This window comes from Cinclus cinclus, chromosome 11, assembly GCF_963662255.1.
Source record: "Cinclus cinclus chromosome 11, bCinCin1.1, whole genome shotgun sequence".
NCBI classification, from domain to species: Eukaryota; Metazoa; Chordata; class Aves; order Passeriformes; family Cinclidae; genus Cinclus; species Cinclus cinclus.
Window position 1 is genome coordinate 22,367,619 of NC_085056.1, and position 26,441 is coordinate 22,394,059.

A 26,441-nucleotide genomic window follows, 5' to 3' on the forward strand; every position below is an offset into this window, starting at 1 on the left:
CCATGTGTGGGAGTGTTTCCCTGTCCCCCAGGGAATGCTGTGGTTCTAAACATGAAAAGCATCTGCTTTAAAGACAAATGTCCTGGAAGGGTAGAAACAAATAGAAAGGGTAAATAGGGATGTATGCACTTCTGGGGCTGAAAATTGTGAGATGCAGCAGAAGCAGAAGGAGGTCTGTGGCTAGCTGAGGCTTCTTTTTCCTTGTCTCCCGTTTCCATAGAAACCCAGTGATGATGTCCTGACTCTGCAGTACAAGCCTTTGGCTTTAAAGAACACCTGCTTGCTGCCACTCGACCTTATGCTGGACTTGGAGCAGCCGTTTCTGCTCTGCGATGCGGACCAGCAGCCCCTCCTGGATGGCCAGGTGAGCAGCCCTGGACTCCTCCAGTGGGGTCTGAAGAGGAGGGATGTGGTGGTGCCTTTCTGTTGGGAGAGCCTTGAGTCAAGAAGTTTATTCTGAAGTGTCAGCAGTGGATTGGCCTGAGCTGCATCAGCAGAGCTGCTGAAGGAATCAAAATCTTATCTGAATTGAGAAGGTCCATCCTGGCTTTAAGGCACAAGGAGAAGGAGCAAGCAACTAGGTCTGGGCCAGCCATGCAGTAAAGGTGTCTCCTGGAAAGCATCCCAGCTCTCCAGCAGCCACCCCCTTGTCTTGCTGCTGAGCACAGAAACTTGGGCTTGAGGGAATCCTGGACTAGACTGCTGTGGCTGCAGTCACACCCTTGCTGTAATGAAATGCATGATGAACCAAGAAGCCCATGCTGCGAATCACACTTCAAGCATTTACTGTTTCAACTGTGAGACCTTGGGACGTCATCACACGGGTGATTAATTACTGTTCATCTCCTTGCAGCCTGTGACAGTGGATGTAGGACAGACCTGTCATCTCTACATTGCATTTGACCCATCTTATAAACTGGATTTTTATAGCTGGAAGGAAGAGAAGGTTCTGAAGATAAACATGGTCAACGGCCATCCTTATGTGGAGTGTATCACCCTTCAAGGAGAAGTCCACTTCCCCAATCTCCAAATCCAGCCCAGCACCCTGGAGTTTGGCTGCATCCTGGCTGGCACTGCAGAAGGGCGTTCTCTGGAGATAACCAACTGCAGCCCACTGCCTGTCCAGTACCACTGGTCATTCCATTCAGACGGCCAGGTGGGCAGGCTGAGGTATGTGCACCTTTGCCCTCTCCTTGAAGCTCTTCTTCCTGGTGTCCTGTTTCTGCTTTGCAAAGAACAAAGCTGTTTGCCTAGGATCTGACAGACTGCTTCTGACTTTTCCTTTTGTAAGTAGCAGTGACCAGCCGTGGTCAAGCTGGATGCTCAGGGAATTGGTTTTCCACCAATTTTATACTTCCTGGGGCAAACCCGTAGTGGTTTCCCTTGGGAAGGAAAGCTAAAGCTGGGCTGAAAGCTGCTTTCTCAGACCTCTGTGGCCTGAGGCAATGTCCACCTTGATGAAGGGCCCCTAGTCCCAGCTCCCACAGTGCTTCTGGTAGGCCCTTTTGACCCCTCTGCTTTGGGATGGGTTCTCTTTGCAGGAGCTCCTGTCTGCTCCTTATCTTCCTCCCTTGCATTGTGCTGGAGGATGCCCAGAAAGTCCCAACACCAGAGAAAGAGCTACTTAGAGCCTGGGCTGATGCTGAACATCTTGTTACCATCCCTTTCCTTCTTTTCTGAAGCAACTCCTTTAGTGTCAGGATGATTTCTTTCACAGGGCTCCGCTTTCAGTGGACACCTTGGATTCTCCACTCCCTTTTTTTGGTGACACTTATTACTATTTTTAACTTTTCCCCACTGCAACATGTCCCTTATGGGGACTGTACTGCTTGACAGCAGGACTTGTTCATCACATCATCTCCTATCCCTGCCTCCGAGAGAGTTTCTACTTTAGAGTGAAAAATGTCATTGTCTGGGCACCATGGTCCTGAGAAGTTGCCTCAAACCATTCATTAAAACTAAAGACAGTAGAACAGATGATTAGGGGGCTCTTGGGGGTTATGATGAGAGAGCCCCTCATCCAGAAATAAAACCCAGCTTTAGATAACAAGCTACAAAGCTAAAGACAGGGCTTCTTTGGGGAGCAGGTCATTATAGGCACTGAATGCCGGTCTGGGAATGGAACATCCAGGTTGTGTTTGACTGTGTGGGGAGCACTTGCAGCTCGGCAGGGTGACAGGCAGGCATGGCTCAACTGTGTCTCTGACGTGGCATTAGAAACACAAGCAGAGTTACCCTGAGCACCTGCTTCAATTTAAAATGGGGAATGTGACCTGAGTCACTTGGGAGTGTTGGAAAATATCATCCAACCCCCCAAGAGTGTCAGGGAAACATCCCTGATAAATACCTGGTAGAGCTGCAGAGTTTCTGATGTTGGGCACTGGGGAGGGGGCTGTGCTGGCTCATCACTGGCCAGGTGTGCCCCTTGGTGCCTCAGATCTCACCTTCTTGGCTTGCCTTCTCTGTCTTTTCCTCTCCCACTGTGCTTTTTGCATCCCCACAAGGTGTTAATCCCCATCCTCTGGAGTTCCTCAATGCAAGCAGTTGCAGCTGCCTGCACCACTGCTACCAGTATCATCCCTGGGCTGTCTTTAGAACAGAGCTGCTCCAGCCTGGATTGAGAAGGGCTGGATCAAACCATTTCTCAGTTCAACGCACCAGCACCCACCCAGCAGCTGCATCCTGACCAGGAGCTATTCGTGCAGGTGTCCCTTCCTCCCATGGCAGGTCCCTGTTCATAGTTACATTATTTTCCAGGCATGAGCGTTGCCCACCTAAGTTCAAACCCCAACCACCAAAGGAGAAGAGAACCTGCTTGGATTACTCAGCATCTCAAAGGAGACGCTTCAAGATTAGAAATGGGGAGGACCCAGCCACAGCCCTCAGAGAATCGTGGGTGCCTGTCCAGTCTTTAGGAGCAGAGGTAGATTTTCTTGTACACCTACTGCTTGTGTTGCCTCCCCAGCTTACCACCACCAAGTCATGCTCCTGCTGTCCTCCCTTTTTGCTGCCCTACTGTCCTGTGCCCCGAGAGTGCGCTGGGCAGCAGGGCCAGTGGCTGGACATGGGGTGTGTGGGAGGGAGAGAGTTTTCTTTGGAGAAGCCTGCTGAGATCCTACAGACCTGTGCGGAGTGTGGGACTTTGTGGCCATGTTTTCTTCACAAAGATAAGATGAGGCTTTTATCTGCATCATGATGATAAGACCTCCAGCTTCCTTCCCAGAGCAAGCTGTGATGAGTGCTGATCTCCATGTACCCTCTTCCCAACCCAGCCAAAACCAACTGTTTTCAGGTCTCTGCTTTTACCCAAGAGCTGGTATTGCAGTGGTGGCCCTGAAGCTGTCTTATAAACTGAGACTTTGCAAAGTGGCTTTCTCTTCCTCCTAGCATAGAAAATGGCTTGTTTTTCAGGTGCTGCCATATATTTGTGAAAAGTATTACATCCCACTAGGCTTGGGGGGGGGATTCAGGTTATCCACAGACGTACTGCACACTCCCCTCAAAGTGGAGAATGTAAGAGGGAATCTGTCTCACTTCCACATTTTCGGTATGGCAAGCAGAGCTGTAGCTCCCAGTCCCGTTGGCAGCCCTCAGCATTGCCCACAGAGGGGCCTCACATCCCTCTAGACCCATCACAAAGCGCTGCTGAAGCAACTGGTTGTTGGAGAGGCCGTGCAGGACATGTCATAGGGCTGCCCAAGGACACTGTGCAGCACCTATGGAGGGCATTGTTCCCCCTGGAGCTCATCAGGTGGTCCATAGGGCATTTTTGCAGGGCCTTTTGCTGTAGCACCTTGAGAATGCAGCATATAAATCAGAGAGCAAGGGGAAAAGCCTCAGGAGTCAGAACAGCTGGGCTGGAGTCCTTCACTGAGATCCCTGAGCTCCAAGAGCTCTCACTCTGAGTCTCCTCCTTTTCTAAAAGCAGTAGGAAACGCTTTTTAAAGGCAAGTTGTGCATCAGAGGGAATTTCTACTGCCAGGAGATATCCCAGTTCACTTGAATGTACAATTAATGCATTGATCTGTGAGTATGGGAAAAGATCTTCCCTGTGGTCTCTCCACTGGTCAGTGGCATGGACACAGGATGAGATCAGGATGATTCTGGCTGTGCTTGAGGAATAGGCACCTCCAGCTACAGCTGCAGTTTGCTCCAAGGTGCTCTTCTGCATCCATTTCCACACTGAACATCTCAATCGTTCCTGTCCTCCAGGTTTTCAGTGTCCTGCCGCAGTCAGGTGTGCTGCAGCCAGGAGAGAGACAGAAGGTCTCCTTCAGCTTCTTTGGCCACCTCAACACCATCGCCAGTGTCACGGCGCTGTGCCATGTAGAGGGAGGCCCCACCTACGAGGTGGAGCTGACCGGGGAGGCCTCATGCATCAGCTACTCCCTGAGCCTCCAGGAGATCAACTGCGGCTTTCAGGTACCACACGTGTGCCCTGGCACAGCTCCTTGCCTTTGAACCACGGCCGATGGGTTCCTGCCCACCTCAGTCCAGGGCTCCTCCCCCTTCCCAGCCCCTTTGTTGGCTCTGGGGCTTGGAATTGCAACCTTTGAGGGACACATCTGGCATCCAAACTGGTTTTAAATGGCCATCTCTAACCCTCTCCAAAAGGCTGGGAATGCCTCTTTTTCAGGGTACCTAACACTGCTTCCTGGGGCAGGCAGGGCCCCAGGGGGGATGCTCGGAGGGACATGTCTTGAGACATCCCTTTGCTGATCCACTCCTAAAGCCTGATCTCCCAAGGACATGCTCTTGTCTAAAGGTCTTGCTTAATCCACACAATAATCAAGGGAACAAGTTGGGCTTCCAGTTGCTCTAGTTGGAGAGTCTGTCCCAGAATAACTCCCACTTCACTCTTTTTCAGTTGAAAGCACAGAGATATTTCCAGCTGCTGGCCCTGTCTGTTTTGCCCTGTGTGACTCCCTTGTTGCATGTATGTTGCTTGCCAATACTTGAATGCAGGTGCCTTTTCTTCTGGGATGCCTTAGTGCTGTTTCTGTTTCTCCTGGCAGTTGGTGAACCCTCACAGTGCAGAGGGCCTGGGTCCCCTGGTTCCTTTATTACTGGCCCTCACATGGTTGTTTACCACACCTCTGTGTGCTGCCAGAGCTCCCAGCTCCTGTGCAGGTGCCCTGTGCCTGGGGGTTCCTTAGGTCCCCCCGTGCCTGTATCTCCTCCGTGGTCCCTGCTCCCATTATGTGTCTGGTTTCAGCCCCAGGAGAGAGGAAGGAGATTCCCAGCAGCAGGCCTGGGTCTGTAACTTCCCACTCCTATGCCTTCTCTCCAGATAGTTAATGAAATTCGTCACAGCACAGTCACCCTGGCGAACACTGGCAAGATTAAATTCAACTGGGTGCTAAATCCTAGCACTGCAGAGCAACATCTGCCTGGCGTGTTTCTGGTCATCCCCCCCACTGTAAGTACCACAAGTGACCGACCCCAGTCCTGTGTCAAGTGGCCCAGGAGAGTGTTAAAGGGAAAAAAGAAGGGGGGGAAGGGGGAAAAAAATCAGAGGGGAAAATCCCAAACCCAGCTGTTAGAGAGAGAGGGCTGTAAGTAATTTCTGCTGTTTCTGCTGGGGGCAGAGAAGCAAGTGCTCTCCTGACAGACTCCCTCATGGCCTTGGCTGGTGGGTGGCTCTGCTGTCACAGGGCACACACCAGTGGGAGGAGGCACAAGTCTGTTGGTCACCTCAAGTGATGCGCTTCACTGGGTTCCTCTGAGAACGAGCTGTGCTTTTGGAGCCCCGAGCACACTTGCTAAAAACAAGAAGTGGCTGACAAAACAGGCGAAGGGCAGGTCTTTGTATGGAAATCTGAGTGAAGCTTTATTGGGTCTGGAAGGGAATCCAGGGACAAAGACAAAACTAGGTTGAGGGCACAGGGTTAAATATGGGACAAAAGAGGCGAGTCCTGAGGATCAAGGTCCTATAGGGACAGGGAAAAGCGGTGCAGAGGAGGGGCAGCCAACCAGGGGAACCAATAGGGTAACAGGGCTGGAGCAATAGGGCAAACTATAGCCAAGGGGCATCAAGGAAAGGAAGAACTTTCCAGAAAGGGTACATCCAAGGTGAACAGGGGTGGAACAACTGTACAAACCAATAGAACTCAAGATATTAACATGTGCCTGCAAAGGCCTCTGGGAGGGAGGCACTTCTCACCCCAGCCTGGAGGGGCGTTTCTCCTTGCCTGCTTCTGCCTCTCCAGAGCTGAAGTGGTACAGTGCCAGTAGCAGGCTGGTTGCCCTTCACAGTTATTGTCTTGTGCTGCTGTAAGGGGAACAGAGAACAATTCTACTTGCTAGATTTCTCAGATGAAAACAAAGTGTAAACAAAACAAGTATTATATCTGAAAACTGTTTTTTGATGAAGAAAGTGTGCGGTCCCAACCAGAAGGGGATAAAACAGCGGAGAGAGAAAGTGAGAAACGCAAAGTAACAGTTGGCAGGCACAGAGCGGTGCTGCTGTAACCCTGGGGCGCTCTGTCCGTGTGCCGCTCGGCAGATGGAGCTGTGTGCGGCCAGCCGCCCCGAGCGGGCACGCCTGCCGCAGTGCTGGCCACCACCCGCAGCCGGCAGCAGGCGCGGCTGGCCCGCGGGCAAACAGCCGAGCACCAGGGTGCCGCGGCGAGCGGGGAGTGGCTCTGCCGGGAGCCGGACCCTCCAGCTGTTCCCAGCCCAACAAAAAGCCAAAAACGGCAGGGAAAAACTGGCAGCGTTGACTGCTTTCATATGGGAAGATTCCTCCTGTAATTCAGCCCTTTTAGGAAGACTATTGGTCAGACAGGCAAAATTCTCCTGGGCTTTGGAGTCTGCTCGCAGCCCCCCAGAGGTGGAGCCTGCATGCATTTTCTCCTCGCAACTTCTTTTCCTCGTGGAGGGTGTTAAGGGTTAGGGTACAGCCCCCATAGTAATTTTTCACCCCGTATCAGAAAGTGTCTTCTTAACATATATTGAGGCATAAATTAAAATTTAACTGGTTCCTCACAGTCACTCTGGGACCCTGACAGCTGAGATCTCAGGCTGTGCTGGCACTGGAGCGTTGCTGAGGGTCACCTTAGCCAGGCTGTGCGATCACACAGGACATAGCCCTTGGCCCTGCCTCCCTGCTGCCAGCGCTAAGCAGCACTTCCATATCCCTTCCTAGGCTTGCTGCTCCCTGCCTCCTGCAGCTCTGCTGCTGTGCAGCGGCTTTGTGGGGCAGTGAGGGAGCTAGGGAGCAGCAGGGCTGGAAGAGCAAGGAGAAAAATTAGCAGCATCCCACCACTGTCCAAGCTTCTCAGTCCTGCCTGGATGTCTCCCAGCCGAAGTAGCACTCCTGCCTTTGTCCCTCCTTGCAGCGGGAGGAGGAAGCCGATGGCGTTCCCATTTCTTCATGCCTGTCTCCTACAAGGGATGAGAGGAGCTGCTGGCCCTGCTGAGTGCAGGGATTTCTCTTCCACAGCAGCAGCAAAAGAGCCTTTTTTTTTTGGTTTGTTTTTTTTGGTTTGTTTTTTTTTTTTTTTGTTGAGGTGGGCTCTTGCTGGCAGAGGGCAAACCCCATTGGCAGCAGAGCTGTGTTTATATCAGGCTGTGCTGAGGCTGCAGCCTTATGAGCCCTTGGGAAAACACACTGCACCCTGCGGCTGGAGGCTCGACCTTATGGGCACAAGGGATGTAGAAGGTGTGAGAAGCGAAGCCCATGCCTCAGTTAAAATTTAAAGAAAATTAAGTAAGAGACAACAGGGGACAAAGTCAATAAATCAAGTCACAGCACTGGGTGCTTGACTTGGGTGCTTAGCTGCAGCCAGAGGCACACCACACCACACATCAAGACCCCTTATATACCCTGGGTATTGCAACAGCCTCATACATATTTACAAATGGTTATATGTATTGAAATATTTTAACATAGTTCCTCCTCCGTCCCACCTTTTTGGAGCACGTGCAGTTGTCCTAGTCCTGGTCATTTGTCACTCTTCAGCACATTCAACAGGTTTCCATTCCTCCACTGGTTAAATGTTAATGTTGCATCAACTCTTCACCAACATTGGTATTGCAATGCAAGATAACATTCACATTGAAAGAACTCTAAACTTTAGCAAAACATCTTTTACAAAAGAAAACATTATGAAACACGTAATATTCACTTTAACAATCGCCAAAGCCAAGACTGTAATACGTCTATCATGAAGGTGATGTGGTCTGATGGTTTCTTCTAGATGAGGACCTGTCCTCTCAGCCTGTCTGTCCCCTGAGCCATCCCCCCATCAAACACTCTGATGCATTCCCTCCCTCCTCTCCCATCCCTGCAGGGCTCCGTTGCACCTGGTGAGAAGCAAGTGCTGAAATTCTCTTACATGCCAGGAGTACCAGGAGCCTTCAGCAGGACTTTCCAGCTTAAAGTGGCAGAACTGGACCCAGAGAATATCTGCCTGAAAGGAGAAGCATTCTTTCCTGTGATCAGTGTGAACCTGCCCTGGAACATCGAAGGTGGGCACTGCTTGTCTGCCCCTAGGAAGGGTCCCTCTGGTTTTGTTCCCTACCATATGCACATAGGGTATCTCATGCTCAGCTCCACCAAGCCTGAGGGTTACAGGACTCCCGGACCAACTCAAGCCCTCTGACTGCTTCATGAGTCTTGAGCAGAGGATCCCACGTGGGCTTTGTCCCAGAAGCCATCCTGCAGAGCTTGCCTGCACATCTGGCAGGGTCCTGAAGGATGATGGCTAGACTGAAAGGCTTGGGAAAACTGTAAGGGAGGATGGCAGGGCTTCTGACAGGGTTGGATTTGCGTGACATTGCAGGCAATGAGATGCTCCTCTGTGGGGATGGACAAACTTGATGGGTGGGAGCAAATAAAATGAGGATTCAGAGAGGAACAGCAGCATCCACCTTCCATAGATGGCTGGAGGGATTTCTTTCTGGAAGAAACCAGTGTTGAGAGGTGGGGACTTCCCAGCTTAAATGGGATTGGCACATTGCTCACACTTCACTTTGTGGACGTTTTCTTCCTTCAGGAAATGAAAAATATGAGAAGCTCATAAAACCCCTGCAACAATTCAGTCAGAGGAATCAATCAGTTGTTCAGAAGACTCAGAGTCCGAAGACTAAGGCCTTGAAGTTTCAGACTCCAAAGACTCAGACCCTGAAGACTCAGAACCTGAAGCCCCACGCACCTGGCTTTGGCACTGTAGTAAGAGCAGCTGCAGCCCCGTTTGGCACATGCCACCCTCTCCATGGCACCCGAGCCCCTTACAGCCCACCGGTGCCCTGATGGCACCTGGGACCTCCCTGCCCACTTACAAGCATGTGTCACCACAGCATTGCCCCTAGGGCTTCCACTCTGCTCATGCTCTCTTCTGGGGTTGCACCAGATTCCTGGCTACCCCAGGGAGAGATCCTGAAGGCCATGCTCAAGGGATGGAGTTGATGGTGCTTTGAAGGAGATGCAGGTCATTGCTGGGGAGTCTGTTGGTCCCAACCCAAGCCCTGCTAGATTTACAGACCTGAACAGCAGCTGCTTGACTGTGCCCTGGGACTGTGCTGGTAGTGCTCACCTCCAAGATGAGCTTGGTCCCAGTTCCCTTTCAAGACAGGTTTTGTCCAAGCTGCCTTGGTACTGGCTGGGGGCAGGCAAGTCTCTGGAGCTCTGGAAGGTTCCTGGCTTGTCTGCCTGGCCAGATGAGGCAAACTTTGCTAACAGGGGCTGGGCAGGTGAAGATGCTGGAGTTAACTGCTGTGGAGATGAGGTCCTGGCTAAGAGAGCAGGAGGTGTCACCGACACTGAGCAGCCAGACAGGAGGACCCCACACCCCCTGTCCATAAGAGCAGGGTGGGATCCTTTCTCAGATGCCAACGTTGGGAAAGACCTTTGCTAACCAGGCACTGTCTTCCCTTTCCTCAGCCAAACACTGAGCTGCAGATAGAGACGGTGATGATGCTGATAGAGGAGGCTGCCCTGGAGCTGCAGGAAAAGCTCCCATCCCATCCCCCATACAGCAGGTTCCCTGACAAAAAGCTGCGCCAGAGTCTTGTCAAGTGAGTAGGGACTCCCATCCCCATCACCAGGTGCCTCGTGGGGAACACCCAGCAATGTCCCCTTGTCCTGAGAGCTCCTTGTGTCTGCAGAGCTGGGAATAGCCTGGACTTGAGACAGGATGTGGTCCTGGTGGCTGTGACACTCTCCATGTGAGCAGTGGAGTGTCCTCTTTTCCCCAGCACCGTGCTGAGCTTTGGACTGCTCAGCTCCCCACAGGTGTGGGGTTCTGTCCCTTGAGCTGAGGGGACCCAGTGCAGACCTTCAAGGCCTTCCAGACAGCACAAATTCTGTCCCTGCTGACTAGCTCTGAAAGAGACAACTCCCAGCTGATGTCTTGGTTCCAAGTAACAGAGCACACTAAACAAAAACAAAAACAACAACAATAACAAAACAAAACAAAAAAGAAAGAGAAGGGAAGGGAACTGCACATGTCAGCAAACCCTTTAAAACCCAAAATCAGATGGCTTGAATCCTGGTGGGCAGGCAGGGCTTATCTAGGTAACTTGGTCTGTCCCTTTACACCACCATGATGCAGCACAAGTACAGGATACTTCAATTCAGGAAGAAGATTCTCTGCAGAGCAGATCATGTAATCTGGTTGCAGAACAATGAAGATCTCCTGTGCAGGCCAAACTTATTGCTAGGCCCCAAAGCAATTTCAGGCTCAGGCTATACACAGGCTAAGCAGTTTCACTGAGATCAGTGAAGGCCCAGTGTACTCACCTATACTGGCTTTTCATGGCAGAGCAGCTGTGGCAGGTGTCCATTTAAAACTAATTTCATTTTCACGTACCATTAGTAGCTGATAAAACCTAGGACCTGTACTCCTGACTTCCCAAAGTCATTGTCAGGTGATCAGGCCATGGATTTCATGGGCTTGAGCTGAGTTTTTACAGCAGAGAATAAAGAACTAGCCACTTTATTTGTATCCCCCATCCACTTGGACATGCAGCCAGGCTGTGGTTTAAGGACTGTCCTTATTCCTCCTTGCAGAGTTGAGCTGCCTGAATATGTGCTGGACATGGGCACTGTACGTAAGGGTTACACTGAGAGACGCACCCTGGTGATCACCAACCCTGGGCAGATCCCAGTGTCCTTCCAGGTCGATGTATCTGCCCTGCAGGACACAGGTAAGCAGTGCTGGAGACACTTCCTGTGGGCTTGAAGGAGGTGTCTCAGACAGATTAGCTTAAGCCACTGAACTTGGTGAGGTTTTTGAGCTTTTTCTTCTCAGTGCCCCTGCTGGGAGCTTTAGAGGCAGAATTCTCCTGGCCAGCCATGCCCAGGGGACCTGGGCTGTCTGTGACTGCCCTAATGCTTCAGTGCAGAGGCCAGAAGGGCTCATCACCCTGATCACCTCTCAGCATCTTCTGCCCTTGGCTCTCACAAGCATCAAGTCTCTCTGGGCACTCAGTGGGCTTGTTTTGCAAACCAGCAGACTCTGCTGTGTTTTGGAAGTGCTTTGGTTGGAGTCCACACTGTCACAGCACTTGTATTCAGCCTTTATTGAGGAAACAGCCTGTGACATCCTCTGGTGGATCAAAAGAGTCTTCCAAAAGAGGCCTTGAGGCAGGGCTGTGTTTCCATCACACAAGGGCTCACTGTGTCTGAGGGGTGTTCAGGTGCACTCTTTTTTGTCCAGGTCACACCATGGCATGGGGTTTTTCCCAGACTTCTCAGCCAGGGCACCTGTAAGACCTTAACGTGCTTAAGACACATTTTGTGGTTCTTGAGTATCTCAGCTGCTTTGTTTTCATCTGTTCAAGGTTTCAGAGTGAATCTGGACCAGATGCAGGGTCTGCCTCACAGACACACCATAATGTTTGAGGTGTGCTTTGAAAGCACCCGCCGGCCATGGGGTGATGTGGATGTGCTGCTGCCCATAGAGGTACCAGAGCTCTTGGGGCATGCAGCAGGCTGGGTGCAGCAGCAGATGTCACCTGCACCCTCCGCTGACTTCTCTGTCCTTCTCCAGGTGGCAAAAGGCCCCACGTATAACATCCACCTCCATGCCACTGTGTTGGGACTGTCGCTCAACCTCTCCAAGAACATGCTGCAGTTCTCTGATACCCTCGTTGGGCAGTGCCAGATTGAGACAGTCCAGCTCTACAACTGGTTCCAAATACCCTGCAAGTGGTTCATTACTGCCATCAAGCCTGTCAGGAAGGTAAAGCACAGGCGACGTCGAACATGTAACTTCTTGGTTGGGTTTTCTTTGTGTCTCTTGCCCTTTCTGCTCCTGTGGCTGCCTGAGCACTTGGATCTACAGTGTGTCTGAGGAAGCTTCTGAGGGTCTAAATCAAGACTGTTTTGCCTGGACCTGTTCCATTATCTGATGCTTTGCTTCTCTGCCATCTTCACCCCTTCCTCCTCCTCTCAGGACAGTAGTTCCCTATCTGCCTGCCCAGTTCACAGGTTTTTGCTGCAGCTCCAGGCTATGGGGGCCACACTTGGTTTGGCTGTGGGTACTCTGAGCACAGTATCATCAGTGTCTCAGAGCACTACAAGAACTGAGGCTCTGTCCTCACACACTGAGGAGACCTCACACGATTGGTTTCTGTGCCCAGGACAATCAACGCAAACGCATTACACCAGCCATGCGTCAGAAGCAGCAGGTGCTGGAGGATGAGCCCTGTCCCTTTGAAGTGACGCCCTCCAAAGGAACCCTCAATCCAGGAAGGTGGCAGAACTTACAAATCCAGTTTACACCCAAGCAGGAGGTGAGATTGGCAGGTGTCAGCCCAGGAGGCCTGTCAGGGCTATCTGGAAATGAGGGCCTGGTGCAGAGGTATGAGCTCTGCCTTCACAGGGAGCTTTCTGCAAGCCCCGTTCTCAGCATGGCTCAGTTCACCCCAAGAGTACTCCTGCGAGATGTGCTTCGAAATGCCCACAGGGAGCTTGCACAGAGAGAGAGCATCAGGGCTCTGTGGCTGCCTCCTGGCACAAGGAGGGGGATGTGCCCAACTCCCCTTGTGCCTCCCTCTTGCCTGGCTGTATTTGCAGCTGCACGCTTGCAGAGGACAGTCCTGGAATGGCCAGTCTAGGCTCGTCCTGCTGCAGAACTGACAGACAAAACAGTCACCAGACACCTTCCTGGGCATGGCAGGACAATCACCTGTACTGGTGTGCTGCCAGCAGTAGCCAGGGCTCTGGCCTGCCTGCTCATTCCTATGCAGCTGGGGATTCAACTTAAAGGATGGAGTATTCCCAAGAGCAGTTTGCCTGTGGCTGCTGGCTCTTGGAAACTGACAGTGTGTACCAGTATGGACACAAGTGCTTCTGTGCCCGCTAACAGTCGCAGGGGTCTTTATTTGCTCGAGAGATGTAACCATCTTGTGTCTGGCTATGACCAGAGCCAGACACTAAGCAGAGAAGATGACCCTTATTTCTAGCCAGTGAGAGCTCATTTGCTTCTCTCCTGGAGCTGGTGTTTGCCTGACTTGGCAGTGCCAGGACTGTGTCTGGACACTGTAACCCCGAGGGCCCTTCTCATGAGCACTGCACTCCTGCATGACTAGGTGGAAACGCCTGACAGTCCATTGTACTTCCATCTGATACCCAAACACGCAGTTAGAATGCACACCAGGATTCATCCCAGTTACTCAGACCCAGGACACAGAGGCTGTAGTATCTAGCATAAGTAAATACCTGGTTTCCATTCACCTTGGAGGGACTGGTAACACCCTGACCTTGGGGCAAGCGTTGTATTTGGGGTCCTGTCACCCGGGACTCTGTGGATGAGTTTTCTGCACTTTTCTCTTTTCAGAGGTCTTACAAGAATGAGCTGAAGCTTAACATTTGTGGAAGCAGCAATCACTTAAAGCTGCACCTCTCAGGACAAGGTCTAGAGCCACGGTTGGAGTTTAGCCCCCCAGCACTCAAGATGGGATGGGTGCTGGTGGACAGTGATGGGGTGGATGCCACAGTGGTGGTGAAGAACCCATGCAACTTCCCTGTTGAGTTTTACTCACTGGATTTTGATGAGCAGTACCTTGAGGAAGAGAAGGTGAGAAGGCAGGTGTGGTCCCCATGTACATGCTGCCCAAGCTTCACAGCACTCCAGCATTCCCAGGCTTGTGCCAGGGAGATGGAGGCAATCCCCAGAGTAAAGCCAAGTCTGCTGATGTGCTGTGGGAGGACTTAACTAGTTTGTGTTGTTGGGAGGATGGGAGGAGACAGAAAATGGGTTTGTTGAGTGTGTGTGAAGAGAGGCGAGAAAAGGAACGTTGTGTATGGTTTCTCTTCCCTACCTGCACAGATCCTGTGGATGGCAGCGGGGTCTGAGTACCAAAAGAACTTTCTAATGCCTCCACGCACCGTGGGTGGGATGCTGCCCCCAGAGGTGCTGGAGGACTGTGAAGCACAGAAGAGGCCGAAGGCTCAACAGGCAGAGCTCAAGGCCATGGCAGAGGCCAAGGACATGGCTGAGGCCATAGACAAGGCAGCACCAGTTCAGGAAAACAGTGAGGGTTTGGCCATGTCTGTCTTGATTGTGGCCACAGCAGGGAGTCCAGCCCATACACCCTGAACTGTCTGTCACCTTGTTCTCCAGGGAAAGCCCATGCTTTTAGCAGCTGCCTGTTCCCCAGCTTGGTGGAGGAACTCTTGGGTGAAGGGCTGGGGCATCCTCTCTCTACCCTGAATGTCACCAAAGGAAGCTCCTCTCTGCTGCTATAGACTGGGGATAAAATCAGGATATTCCCTTGTGTCCCTTAGCCACAAAGACTAGGATTGGATGAGTTCTTCAGCCAGTAGGACCAGGTCTAATATCCCTGGCTCTTTTATATTTGCACCTTCCGAGCAACAAAAAAACAAGCTCATGTTGCTTTCACCAAGTCTCCTTTCGTGGGATCTGAGGAGATGGGGAGGATGATGAGGATCAAAGGAGGGCGGGAGGCTGACTTTTCCCCCTGGTTTTGCACTGCAGCATATCATGGGGCTGTCACACCCTCTCCTGAGCCCATGGTGGAAGTGACTGGGAGCCCTATCTCTCAGGCTGTCATGCGCCACCTGGGCATCGACCCATCTTCAGAGAGTTGTGAAGCACAGCAGGACAGAGGGATTGTTGTTATTGTCCATGGGCCACCCCGGGCAGGTATGTGAGCTGCAGCCCTGGGCTGCAGGGAGAGGGGCAGGCAGGAGGAACACATCCTGGTGGACCATGGTGCTTAAGCCAAAGTCCTCAGCTGAACAGGAGGTGGAGATGATCCTCTTGGCTCTAGAATTCAGAGCTTGTACCCACACTCCAGCTGCCTCCCTCATGGCCTCCCCAGAGGGACACTTGCTTTCCCACTGTCCTTTTTACTTCGACATCTTGTTTGAGGTTCTTCCAAGGCCTGTCCCTGTAATGCCTCGTATGCAAGTGTCACCAAGCAGTCCTCCTCTCTCTCAGGAAAGACAGAGATAGTGGCGGCCCTGTGTCACTATTATGACACTGCTCACTTGTCCATTGACACCATGGTGAAAGAGGCCATCGCCAATGATCAGAGCCAAGCAGGGCGCCGCGCCCGGGAGCTTTGCACCAAGGCTGCCATGGAGCTGAAAGGCGAAGACCAAGATGATGCTGGTAAGGAGAAATGCTGGACCCAGAGCCAGTGCTTGAAAAACCCTCCATGACTGTCTGGGAATGTGAGTGAAATGCATCTGTAGCTTGTCTTTAAAAAAAAAAAAAAAAAAAAAAAGAAAGAAACCAATTACAAGGGCTCAGTCAGGGGTTCTTTCATAGCCTGCTTTGCTGCCGTTCTTGGCACATGTTCATTTTTCTGCGGGTGGTGAAGCACGTCTGTTTCTTTCCCAAATATTTTATATTCCCTCAAAGCTGAATCAAGCTTGCTCCTCATGGGCAGCAGGCAGAACTGCTGCCCACTTTAACAAGGAAAAAGCCTTCTGAGGTGGCTCATTAAGCACAAGAGGACTGACTATGGGTTTAACCTTGCAAAGGAGAGGAAGGGAAGGACAACCTCCCAGAGGAATTTCCAATGAGACATGCTACAGATGAGCTCTTTTTTCCAGAGATTTACCTATACCCACTGTCAGGGCACACAGCTCATGCATGCTGGGCTCTTCTCCATGTGAGACTGAAGACTTTAATGAAATTTACTGGGAAGTGTGTACCCTGAGCTCTGCAGGGTGAGGCAGACGTGGCTTGGTGCAGGGGGAAGTTTTGCATTGCTCAGTTTTGAACCTGGCTGGGTTGGAAGCTGGTGGAAGGAAGAAAAGTCTGGGTTCCAGCTGGGTTTTTCCCACAAGGAGGATTTAATTTCAGTGGAGACAGATGATACAAGTAGGGTAGGGCTGCAGGTCTCCACATGAGAATGCAGGATGGGTGCCGTGTATGGAAAAACAGTCATGGAGGACCAGTCTTTGGGTTTCATCTGCAGGGCAACTGCTATGCAAGCAGTGTCACTTGCACGCACAGTTGTTAGGAGGGACATAGTGCTGGCTTTAAAATCAAATATGGGATGGCATATTTTATCATGTTGTTAGGAGAAGGAGGGAAGGAGCTGCTTCTGGGAAACAGTGCTGCCAGTGCCCAACAGACTGGGGAAAAAGTGCCACATTCCTTCAAGGGCCCAAGGTTATGCCCATTGTGGGGAAAGGTACCTAATTGTTTTTCAAAGTCCTCCTCAACCATCTGTCCCTTGTGCAGGTAAAAAGCCTCTGCTTACTGCTCAGAGCAAGAACAAACAAGCCTCTGGAGAAAAAAACAACATGAAGAAGAAGAATCCCAAAGGCAAGAACCTTGCAGCACAAAAGAAGGAGCCAGCCAGCAAACCCAACAAAAAGGACACCAAGGTAAACATGACCTGCCCTGGGACCTTTGCATTGTCTTTGAGATGGGCGGGGGCTCTTATGTGGGTCCATAGTGCCAAGCCCAGCTGGCAGGCTGGGCATGACTTGGGCTGAGAATGTGCTCTGGCAGACAACTCTGACACGGCTACTGGAGTCCGGGCTAGCTCAAGAGAAACACTGGCACCACAAAAGGTGCGGGGAACTGCCTCAGTGTGGGTTTACTGCAGGCAGAACCTTATGTGCCACTTGCTCAAACGGTATAATAGCATCAGAGGTCAGGCAAAGGAGAAAAGGGAAGGCTCTCAGCTGCTGAGGTTCCAACAAAAGGGTTATTAGGCCTGAAGGGAGCAGGAGCAATAGAGCCCCAAGCACTGCTGTGCCCGGGATTTCTACCCACTGGGGGGGTGGGTACAAACGATCAACCAATAAGGAATTCTTAGGGGACGAGTGAATGGCAGGGTCTAACAAAGTACAAACCAATGAGGGAAGCCGGGGGGGAGGGAGAAAGGGTGACATGGGCCAATGGGGCCAATGGGGCCAATGGGGCATCGAGTATTAGGGGATTTCCAGGGGGGCAGAGCAACAAGGGATTGGCCCAGGGTATTCTCAGAATGACAGGGAAGGTTTGGGAACAAGGGGTGGGGAATGTCAAACAAGGTAGTTTCAGGGGCGGGTAGAACTTAGGGATAAACCAACTTGGGGAAAACACAGAAAACGACACGGAAAAGTAAGAACAAGCCATTATGACAACTTTAACAATGAACTGAATGAAACAAATACGCACCGCAACAAACTCCACTGGTTCTCAATGGTTTACTGGCAAGTATGGCTGCAGGCAGTAAGCAAAGTGCTGGGAGGCTGCACTGGGGGCTTGCAGACTCAGGTCCCTGCTGGCCAAGAGATGGGCCCTTCACCTGGAGCTCCAGCCTGCACTGCAGGGTTGTTCTACTCTCCACTAGTGTGAACCCCCAGCTCCAAGCCCAGCAGTGGGAATTGTCCAGGGCTTTCCACCGTGGTTTATTTTCCTAACAATGCTCCACATTACAGTTCACAGTTTCCACTGCTCCTGCACCACAGCAGCTGAACATCATCAGCAGTCATGGGGAAGAGCTGATCTGCTTGAGCTGTGTGCTGCCCGAGGACCTGCTGGTGGACATCCTCTGTGAGAGGCTGAAGGTGTGTGGGGTGGGGGAAAAGGAGACGTTCCTGCTCTGGAGAGACAGGCAGAGGGGTATGACTTGGAGAGGAGGAGGAGGAGGAGGAGGTCCATACGTGCTGCTGGAGGATCCTGGACTGTGTGCAGGGAACCTTGGGGGAAGCTGCAGATGCCCCTAGTTGGCAGAGCCTAAGGACAGATCCAAGCTGTTCTTAGCTAATGCCCTTGGAACAAGGATAGCTGGTACCCTGTGACATCTCTTACCTGTCCAGCTGTGAGCCCCCTGTGTGCAATGGCTGACTTGTTCTTCCCCTTATTTGCAGCATGAAGACTGCTCCAAGGGAGTGGTCTTTGATGGCTTGGAGAGCCTCTTCACAAGCAGCCTGGAATCTTCTCTGCTCTGTGTATTCAAAGCTGTCAACAATCGTCATCATATCTACATGGTGAACCTGCATCAGGATTATGCTTCTTGGAAAGCCAAGGAGGAAGCTGAAAGAGAGAAGGAAGGTGAGATATATCTGTCCCTCTCAAATCTTCTCTCTCAAGCCCTCAACCTTATCTCTGTGCATCTGGGTTTGCAGCCAGAGCTTGTAAGAAATGTTTTTATTCATCTTTCTGCCTTCTACCTCAGTGTAACCAGCACTCATCTCAGAGTTGCAGGAGATCTGAGGTTTTAAGACTCACCCTAATCTCTAACATTAAAGTTTGGGCACAAGTGCAAACTGCTGTAGCTCAGTGACAAATGACTGTCCTCAGCCTTGGTGCGCTTAAGCCAGGCAAAGCACAGGAACTCACTGCCCGGCCATAGTTTGGGTGATTGTTTGAATTTTGGAGCAGGGTTATGAGCTCCCCAGCATCTCCTGGTATGATAGGCTGGGTTGGGAAAAGCTGTGAATCCTTGCGGCTGACCCAGAGCACTCAGCTCTGCTTCTGGTCACTCATGGTTTCTCCTCTGGTTTGTGCTAAAGAATGGCAGAGGAAAAAACCTATTCAGAGGAGCACAGAATATGTCTTGCAAATGGATGAGGATGAGGATGATGCCCTTCCTGAGAAGAAAGCTCTAGTGGACAAAATAATACCAGAAAGGAAGTGTATACAGAGAGAGAGGTGAGTAAGCCTTCCATGGGTTACTGCTCAGGGTAGTGTCCCTGCAGGGTTTCCCTGCTCCAAAGACTCTGAGCTCAGAGGTGTTTGATAGCAAAGCCAGCAGCAACACAGGATGGCCACTCTTAGCTCCCTGGCTCCCAAGAGAGGAAGGATCTTCTTCTGCTGAGATAGAACATCTTTTATATTTTAGTGGTGAGCTCTCCCAGTTTAGATGCTGCCTGCAGGGAGCTGGGCTCTGGGTTTGCCTTGGCACTACCTGTAGAAGTGTCTTTAAGTCTATGATGTTGATTTACACCTTCTTCATCATCTCTCTTCTTCACCAAAACAGTGGGATTGTGGTATGGGTAGGTGTGGGGCCCAGACAAACCCTTGGTGCTGGTCTTGCCACAGATGAGGTCCTTGCAATGCTGATCTGCCAGGGTTCTCCTTATGGTGGGACACCATCCATAAAAGCTCATGTCCTTTAGACTCCCCTGCAGCTGCAGCAGTAGGCAAACCCAGGAGAAGCTCTGCTCCAGCAAGGTAGCCCAGGTCAGGTCACGTCACACAGGAAAAGTGTGGAGCTGGGAGGGGAGGCTGCTTAAAGCAAGCCTGTGTATCAGGTCTTCTTTCAGCTCAGGCTGAAGTTGGTTTCATGGGGAAGAGACGGACGAGGCCGCTTCAAATAGTTTCCATGGCAGATAGCACAAGTTTGCTGGGTTCTAGCAGGAAATCTGTCTGACAAGAGCATGTCTTGCAGGAGAGGAATTCCTGCAGCCTTTGCTTTCTGACTGATAGGATTATTGTCATTAAGGAGCAGGCTATGCCCAGAGAGAAGTGGGGTGAATGAATTGAGTTAGAATTGTAGGAGGGACAAGCAGATGTTAGCAATTTGTGAAGTGGTTTAAACTGGGAAATCAAGGGACGAAGGGCGCTTTCAGTCATCAGTGCAGAGAGCTGGTGGATCAGCCTTTGGCAGTGGGCTGGGGGTGTCTGGGTGTGCCTTAAGAGGGAGGTTGCACAGTCGAGACCTTACGATGGCAAGGCTTAGGTTTGGCTGGTGCTGGAGGGCCTCTTCCACCATTCCCCTCACTTGGGATGTTCCCAATCTGTGTGGGTGGAGGAAGATTGTGCTTCTGCCTGGCCTCAGGGTCAAGCAGTAAAGTGCAGGGCCAGCCAGGACTAGTGAGCCTAGGTTTGTGGTGGTGACTCTCAGAGATGAGCGCAGGTTTGTGGTGGTGACTCTCAGAGATGTTTTCTATTTTGTTTGCTGAAGGGAGCTGAAGCGGCTGGCTCAAATGCTTGAGGAGGAAGCAAAAGCCTTAGAGGAGGAAGAGAAGCGGAAGGAGGAAGAGAAGTGGAAGAAGGAAAAGAAGGATTTCTCCTTGGGGAAGCAGCCTGCAAAAACAGGGAAGAAATTAAGGAAATCCCCAGAGAAGAAGAAAAGCAAACCCCCAGATAGGAAGGAAAGCAAACTGCTAGAGAAGGATAGCAATCCCCCAGAGAGGAAGGATAGCAATCCCCCAGAGAGGAAGGATAGCAATCCCCCAGAGAGTAAGGAAAGCAATCCCCCAGAGAGTAAGGAAAGCAAACCCCGAGAGAAGAAGGAGACCAAAATACCAGAGAAGAAGGAAAGTAAACCCCCAGAGAGGAAGGAAGGTAAACCCCCAGAGAGGAAGGAAAGCAGATCCCCAGAGATCAAGGAAAGCAAGCCCCCAGAGAGCAAGGAAAGCAAACCCCCAGAGAGGAAGGAAAGCAAACCCCCAGAGAGGAAGGAAAGCAAACCCCGAGAGAAGAAGGAGACCAAAATACCAGAGAGGAAGGAAGGTAAACCCCCAGAGAGGAAGGAAGGTAAACCCCCAGAGAGGAAGGAAGGTAAACCCCCAGAGAGCAAGGAAAGCAAACCCCGAGAGAGGAAGGAAAGAAAATCACCAGAGAGGAAGGAAACCAAAATACCAGTGAAGAAGGAAAGTAAACCCCCAGAGAGGAAGGAAAGCAAACCCCAAGAATGGAAGGAAAGCAATCCCCCCGTGAGGGAGGAAAGCAAACCCCCAGAGAAGAAGGAAACCAAAATACGATTGAAGAAGGAAAGCAAATCACCGGAGAGGAAGGAAAGCAAATCACCGGAGAGGAAGGAAAGCAAACACCGAGAGATGAAAGAAAGCAAAACCCCAGAGAGGAAGGAAAGCAAATCCCCAGAGAAAAAGGAAACCAAATTACCAGACAGGAAGAAAATCAAAATCCTAGAGAGGGAGGGAACCATAATCCCAGAACAGTGGAAATACAAAGCCCCAAAGATGTGGAAAAGCATAATCACAGAGAAGGGGGAACCCAAAGCCCTTGGAAAGGGGGAACCCAAAGCCCCAGAGGAGGGGGAAACCAAAATCCTAGAGTACTCAGCTGAGATGGAGAAGAGGTTTCAGATCTATGAGTCATCGCAGCAGGACAACGCACAGGTTTTCTCCTCCTGTGACAAGGTTCAGGGTTCTGTACAGTTACCTGTGATCCAAAATGAAAACACATCCCAGCCTTCAGCTGAAAACAAGCTTCACAAGACCATAAAGCCTCAGGAGAAGGTGGAGAAGAAGCCTGAACAAAAAGGTGGAGGCCAAAGGAGTCTTCAGTCATCTCATCTGGAGACACGAAGCGAAGTTGCAGAAGGGGCAGTCAGAGATGAGCATGTCAGGGTGCGGTGCTTGGACATCCAGGTCACAGATCCAAAGGCCATGATTAGGGAGATCCTGAGGGATGGGAGGCTGCCAACAAAAGATAAGGTAAAACCTTGGAAGGCTCAGATTTTGAGCTTGCTGTGGTCTTGGGTCCTGGAGTATTGTGTCCCCCCAGGTGATAATGGCACAGAGCCTTGTCCAGGCCCCTGATGATGTTCCACAATGACTCCGTAGCATCTGTGTGGATGGGGAGGTTATCACCATCCATCCCTCAGTGGGGAGAAAGTGGGAGTGCTCTGTGTACAAGTATCCCATCTGTTCAGAGTTTCCCAGCCTGGAAATCATTAGAAATGGTCCCAGGACAGGGCAGCTCATGGTCATTGTTTTCTTCAGCTGAGTCACTTGGGAGAGGTTTCTGTCCCAGTCCTGCTTGTAGCTCTTGCCTCTGCTCTGGAGCCTGCTCACCCCACTGGGCATAACAAAGCACTTGTATACTTCAGATAAATCAAAAACCCCATTGCTAAAAGATCAGTGCCTTTAAAGAAGGAGCTGTGAGGATGAAGGTAAGAGAAGTATAAGCAGGATTTTCTGTTCTGTTTTAGATGCTGAGACATCTGGGACTGCATCCCGAAGGGCCTCCCCTGCCCCCTGCTGCTGTCTTCTCCATAGTCAACTACCCAGAGGAGTGGTTGGGTTCTGCAGAGTGTGTGAAGCCCTTCACCATTGTTGCACCGGAAGGTGCTGCTATGGAAGACAATCAGGTGGGTGCTCCAGTGGTGCTGGCACTGAAGGTGCCAGGGCAGGGACCAGGCTAGATGGGGGCATGGGGGACAGGTTGGATGGAGAAGGATCACTGTGGAGAGGTAGTGAAGATGTGATGGGGCCCCATGTCTGCAGGTCTCCTTTCTGTCAGGGATGGGACAAAAGCGACAGCTCTGCGGGAGACAGAGCAGTTCTGTAAGACAAGAGGGAAAAAAAATCACCTAAAACTGTCAACTTCCTTTGAGAACAGGGTCCTGAAGTGAGAAGGGGTGTCCTAGGTAAAACAAACACCAGTAAGGAAGACCAAGACCCTGGGCAGGTGGACTTGTTTATTTATTCTCTCTTCCATTGGTTGAGAAATACCTGCTTTGCTTTCCAGGATGGGGATGTCTTAGGGCTCACCTGTCCCTCCCTTTTCTCTCTCCCCTTAGGCCAAGGCCCCAGATGCCAAGGGCAGTTCTGCCGAGGGCCAACCAAAGACACATAAAGCAGCCAGCAGAGACAACTCTCCAAAGGAGAACCAGATCTCCACACACAGAACAGAAAGTCCCCAGGATTCCTCTGCAACCAGATCCAACAGTGTTCTGAAAAGAGCCTCAACCCCCACAGAATTCCACAGGTGAGCCACATGGGAAGAGGTGATGCCTCTGCTTCTTGGTCCTCTTGCCAAACAAGGTCCGTCATCCCCAGCTCCACAGTGACCCTGTGCCAGTGCCTCCACGGGATGGCCAGTGCACCCTCCTTGTTTCATTTGCTCCTTAGCAATGTCTGAAGCCTCCTCTTTAATTGCCAGGCTGAAACGGTACCGATGGATAGTGCCTGACCACGGTGAGGTGGAACTGAAGGTCCACTTCTCCACCAAAAGGCCAGGGAAGTTTGAGCACACACTGAGGTTTGAGCTCGTGGAGACAAAGCGCCAGTACGAGCTGCCCTGCAGTGGCACGGGCGTGTACCCCAGCATCAGCCAGAACCCGCGGTAAGGCTGGCCCTTGGCAGCCTCCCACACTGCTGCCCCCTGAACTCACAGCCAGGGCTGCCCCTTGGTGCTTCTGGCCTGGGCAGGTGGTGCTGCTTGAGGTCACCCAGCATCTCTTCCTGTGCTGGGAGCTGGGAAGGCAGATGGTGCCTCAGCCACCAGGAAGGGTTATGGCTTTCTGACTACATTTCCTACTTGGAGCATCTCGTAATTCCTTCTTCCCCACTTTCTCTGCCCAGGCTGGTGTTTCCACAGTGGAGAGAGACCATGGAGGCAGATGAAATCATCTTCAAGGAATATGTTGAGAGCACAAAGCAATTCCACTTTGGACCTCTGCTGTGTGGGAAATCAAGAGAGTGGTATGTGCTCCCTGCTGGGCCTTGTTCTTTCCTGGACATGCTTGGAGAGACATGCTGTCCTGCTGGCACAATCCAGGGCAGTCCCCAGCAGAGTCCTGGGAGACACATGGGATTGAAGGACCACAGATGTGTGAACTTGAGCAGATAAGAGGCAAATGGGCCTTGGAGGAGCTGCTCTGCCTACCCGGTGGGTGTCTTGGTGGCCGCCTTGGTGGCCAGAGCCGCATGCTGCTTCCAGACCAAAGGAGACTTGGGGGGCAACTTCTGTCCCCCTCCACATCTCAGCTTCACCCTGTAGGGAATGAACTGTATGGTGGTTTTAGAGGTGCTTTGAGCTCTGCAGGTAGCCTGATTGAGCAATTCTTCTGTAGATGGTTTTGTGAACCTTTCATTAATCTGTAATTAATAATAAGATTTATGGTTCACCTGCCAATGGGTGTCAGGGGGAATGTACAGCATCATGTACATTTTCCTGTGATGACATTGCATCCTCACTGCTAGGTAAAGTCTGCCTAAACACGCTGTCATTGAAGCTATTGTGTATTTCTACTTTTACTGTCACTTTTTTTTTTAAATACTATTTAACATTAAATTCTTGTCTCCATGGGAGATCTGGAGGGCTAGGTCTATTTTGCCAATGTAAGGAAATGAAATCAAAATAGTTTAAAAAACCAGACAATCTTTAGCCAGGTTGATGGATAATCTGGGATTTCTCTTTGCCTTTGAGAGAAGGGTCCTTGTTATCTATTTGCATTCCTCTTGGGAATTGATGCTTTAAATTTCCTTCTCAGATGTTGAGCTAACGCATGAAATCCAAAGGATTTTTATGACTTTTATGAAAGAGATTAGCTAAACTTTTTTCCAAAAGAGAAGAGTTTAAAGAAAGAGTTTTCTTTCTTTGTACTCAGCAGGGAAGGCACCCCAAGAAGGGGAAAGAACCCATGTGCCTGGTGTACTGTTGCTTTTCTAGGCACCCTTGAATTTACATTGTATTAAAAACTCTTGAAGTGGCCTGAGCATCATCAGGCTTCTGGGGTGGAGGCACCAAGTCCAGGGGAAGGCATCAAAGTAAGGCAAGGATGAGCACACGTCCATGCCCCTGACTGGGATCCATTTCCCTCACTTGTTTGTTAGAACTGGGTCTTCCAGCACCGCTTCTTTGGGTGCACATGGAGCTCTCCTCGACGTGTGGCAAAGGCAACAGTCTCCTCTGCAGCCTTTTCCCCTTTTGTGGACAGGTACAAGGCCCGGAACTGTCCCGGCAACTCAGAGAATTTAACCATCCTCAACAACTCCCCTGTGGATGCAGAGGTCCAGTTCTCCTTTGAGAATGATGGGAAAGCAGTGACATTCCTTTTGGACCCTCCCAGCATGACACTCAAACCAAAGGAGAAGCAGGTAGGAGGAGGGCAGGTAGAGCTGGCACTGTACAAGTGCCCAGGAGCTGCTCCTCCTGCTCACACACAGTGCTCTTTCTATTTCTTTCTGTGGGGCCGGGTCCAGGAGCTGACCATTTGGGCATACCCCACTTCCCCTGGCTTCCTGGAAGACAAACTCATCTGCTGCATTGAGAAGAACCCAGACCCAGTGGTTTTCAGCCTGTGCTGCCATGGGGTGCACGTGATGCTGGAGGTCAGCCCCCTGGAGCTGTCTTTTGACAAGCTGCTTCTGCACAGGTCAGTCCTCCCACAAGCACTCCAGGACTTGTGACAAAGAGAAAATGTTTGACCTGGTTTCCAGGGCATGGATGGAGCTGCTGCAAGTTGCATTCAGTGGTGAGGCTGGTGTGACCGTCCAGCAGCTGATGCCAAGTGCCTTCCTGTCTCTGCAGGACTGACAGCAGGACCTTGGTCCTGAAAAACAACACCCTACTGCCCATGGCCTGGCAACTCACTGGGCTGGATGACCTTGTTGAGGCCTTCTCCTTGTCACAAGATAACGGCATCATTGATCCCCGCTCAGAGTTTGATGTGACCCTGAATTTCAAGGCCGAGCAGATTGGCAGCATTGAGAAGACCCTGCGACTAGAGGTGAGAGGGACTGGGCCCTGCCCTGCAGCTGTGTGCTCTTAGGGATGGACTCAGGAAGAGCTGCACCTGACAGATTCAAGGGTGCTGTGACCCCAACCTCTGCCTCTACACAGCGTTTGCCAGGACGTGCAGTGCATCCACATCCCCCCAAATAACCAGACACTGCATCCTGAGCCTGTACCACAACCACTTTGTCCCTGTGAGTGGTTGAAGGCTGTTGTTTGGTTGTACAGACTGCAGTGTTATCTCTACATTCCTCTTGGACTTTGTCTGAACCTCTTGCATAGTGCAACAAACACTCCCGCTGGGATTTTGTTCCCCGTGGTTTAGGGGCTGCGTTTCAGAGAGGGTGCTAGGTGATTGGAGAGGCATGTCAATGCCATCTGCTCTGAGACACCTCACAGTTCTTGTGGTTGTTCTTACATCCCTGTGCCTCTCAAGGATGCTTTGGCAGCAGCATTCCCTGCTGTAGGAGCACAGACTGATAGGGCTTTTTTCTGCAGCAGAATCCCACTGGGGCAGGTGAACAAAGCATGGGAGTCCACCAACATTTGTGAAGCCAAGGAGGCCACAGAGGAAGCTGCCAGCAG

At 51.3% G+C, this 26,441-nt stretch overlaps 1 protein-coding gene across 1 annotated transcript in view; it reads left to right on the forward strand.

Moving 5' to 3' along the window:
• The window catches only part of LOC134048163 (hydrocephalus-inducing protein homolog), a 76,679-nt gene that overhangs the window by 38,090 nt on the left and 12,148 nt on the right, over positions 1-26,441 (forward strand). Inside the window, exons 23-51 of the mRNA XM_062499762.1 lie at positions 221-364; positions 854-1,170; positions 2,728-2,892; positions 4,125-4,422; positions 5,291-5,419; positions 8,295-8,472; positions 9,000-9,175; positions 9,887-10,020; positions 11,015-11,151; positions 11,788-11,909; positions 11,997-12,188; positions 12,589-12,741; positions 13,788-14,027; positions 14,280-14,484; positions 14,949-15,116; positions 15,345-15,587; positions 16,671-16,816; positions 17,891-17,989; positions 18,293-18,476; positions 18,938-19,076; positions 20,332-20,368; positions 21,551-21,829; positions 22,327-22,485; positions 22,918-23,105; positions 23,280-23,462; positions 23,702-23,821; positions 25,060-25,219; positions 25,325-25,497; positions 25,653-25,851. Of these exons, the coding sequence (XP_062355746.1) occupies positions 221-364; positions 854-1,170; positions 2,728-2,892; positions 4,125-4,422; positions 5,291-5,419; positions 8,295-8,472; positions 9,000-9,175; positions 9,887-10,020; positions 11,015-11,151; positions 11,788-11,909; positions 11,997-12,188; positions 12,589-12,741; positions 13,788-14,027; positions 14,280-14,484; positions 14,949-15,116; positions 15,345-15,587; positions 16,671-16,816; positions 17,891-17,989; positions 18,293-18,476; positions 18,938-19,076; positions 20,332-20,368; positions 21,551-21,829; positions 22,327-22,485; positions 22,918-23,105; positions 23,280-23,462; positions 23,702-23,821; positions 25,060-25,219; positions 25,325-25,497; positions 25,653-25,851 (5,067 nt within the window). The remainder of the gene's footprint in view (positions 1-220; positions 365-853; positions 1,171-2,727; positions 2,893-4,124; positions 4,423-5,290; positions 5,420-8,294; positions 8,473-8,999; positions 9,176-9,886; positions 10,021-11,014; positions 11,152-11,787; positions 11,910-11,996; positions 12,189-12,588; positions 12,742-13,787; positions 14,028-14,279; positions 14,485-14,948; positions 15,117-15,344; positions 15,588-16,670; positions 16,817-17,890; positions 17,990-18,292; positions 18,477-18,937; positions 19,077-20,331; positions 20,369-21,550; positions 21,830-22,326; positions 22,486-22,917; positions 23,106-23,279; positions 23,463-23,701; positions 23,822-25,059; positions 25,220-25,324; positions 25,498-25,652; positions 25,852-26,441) is intronic.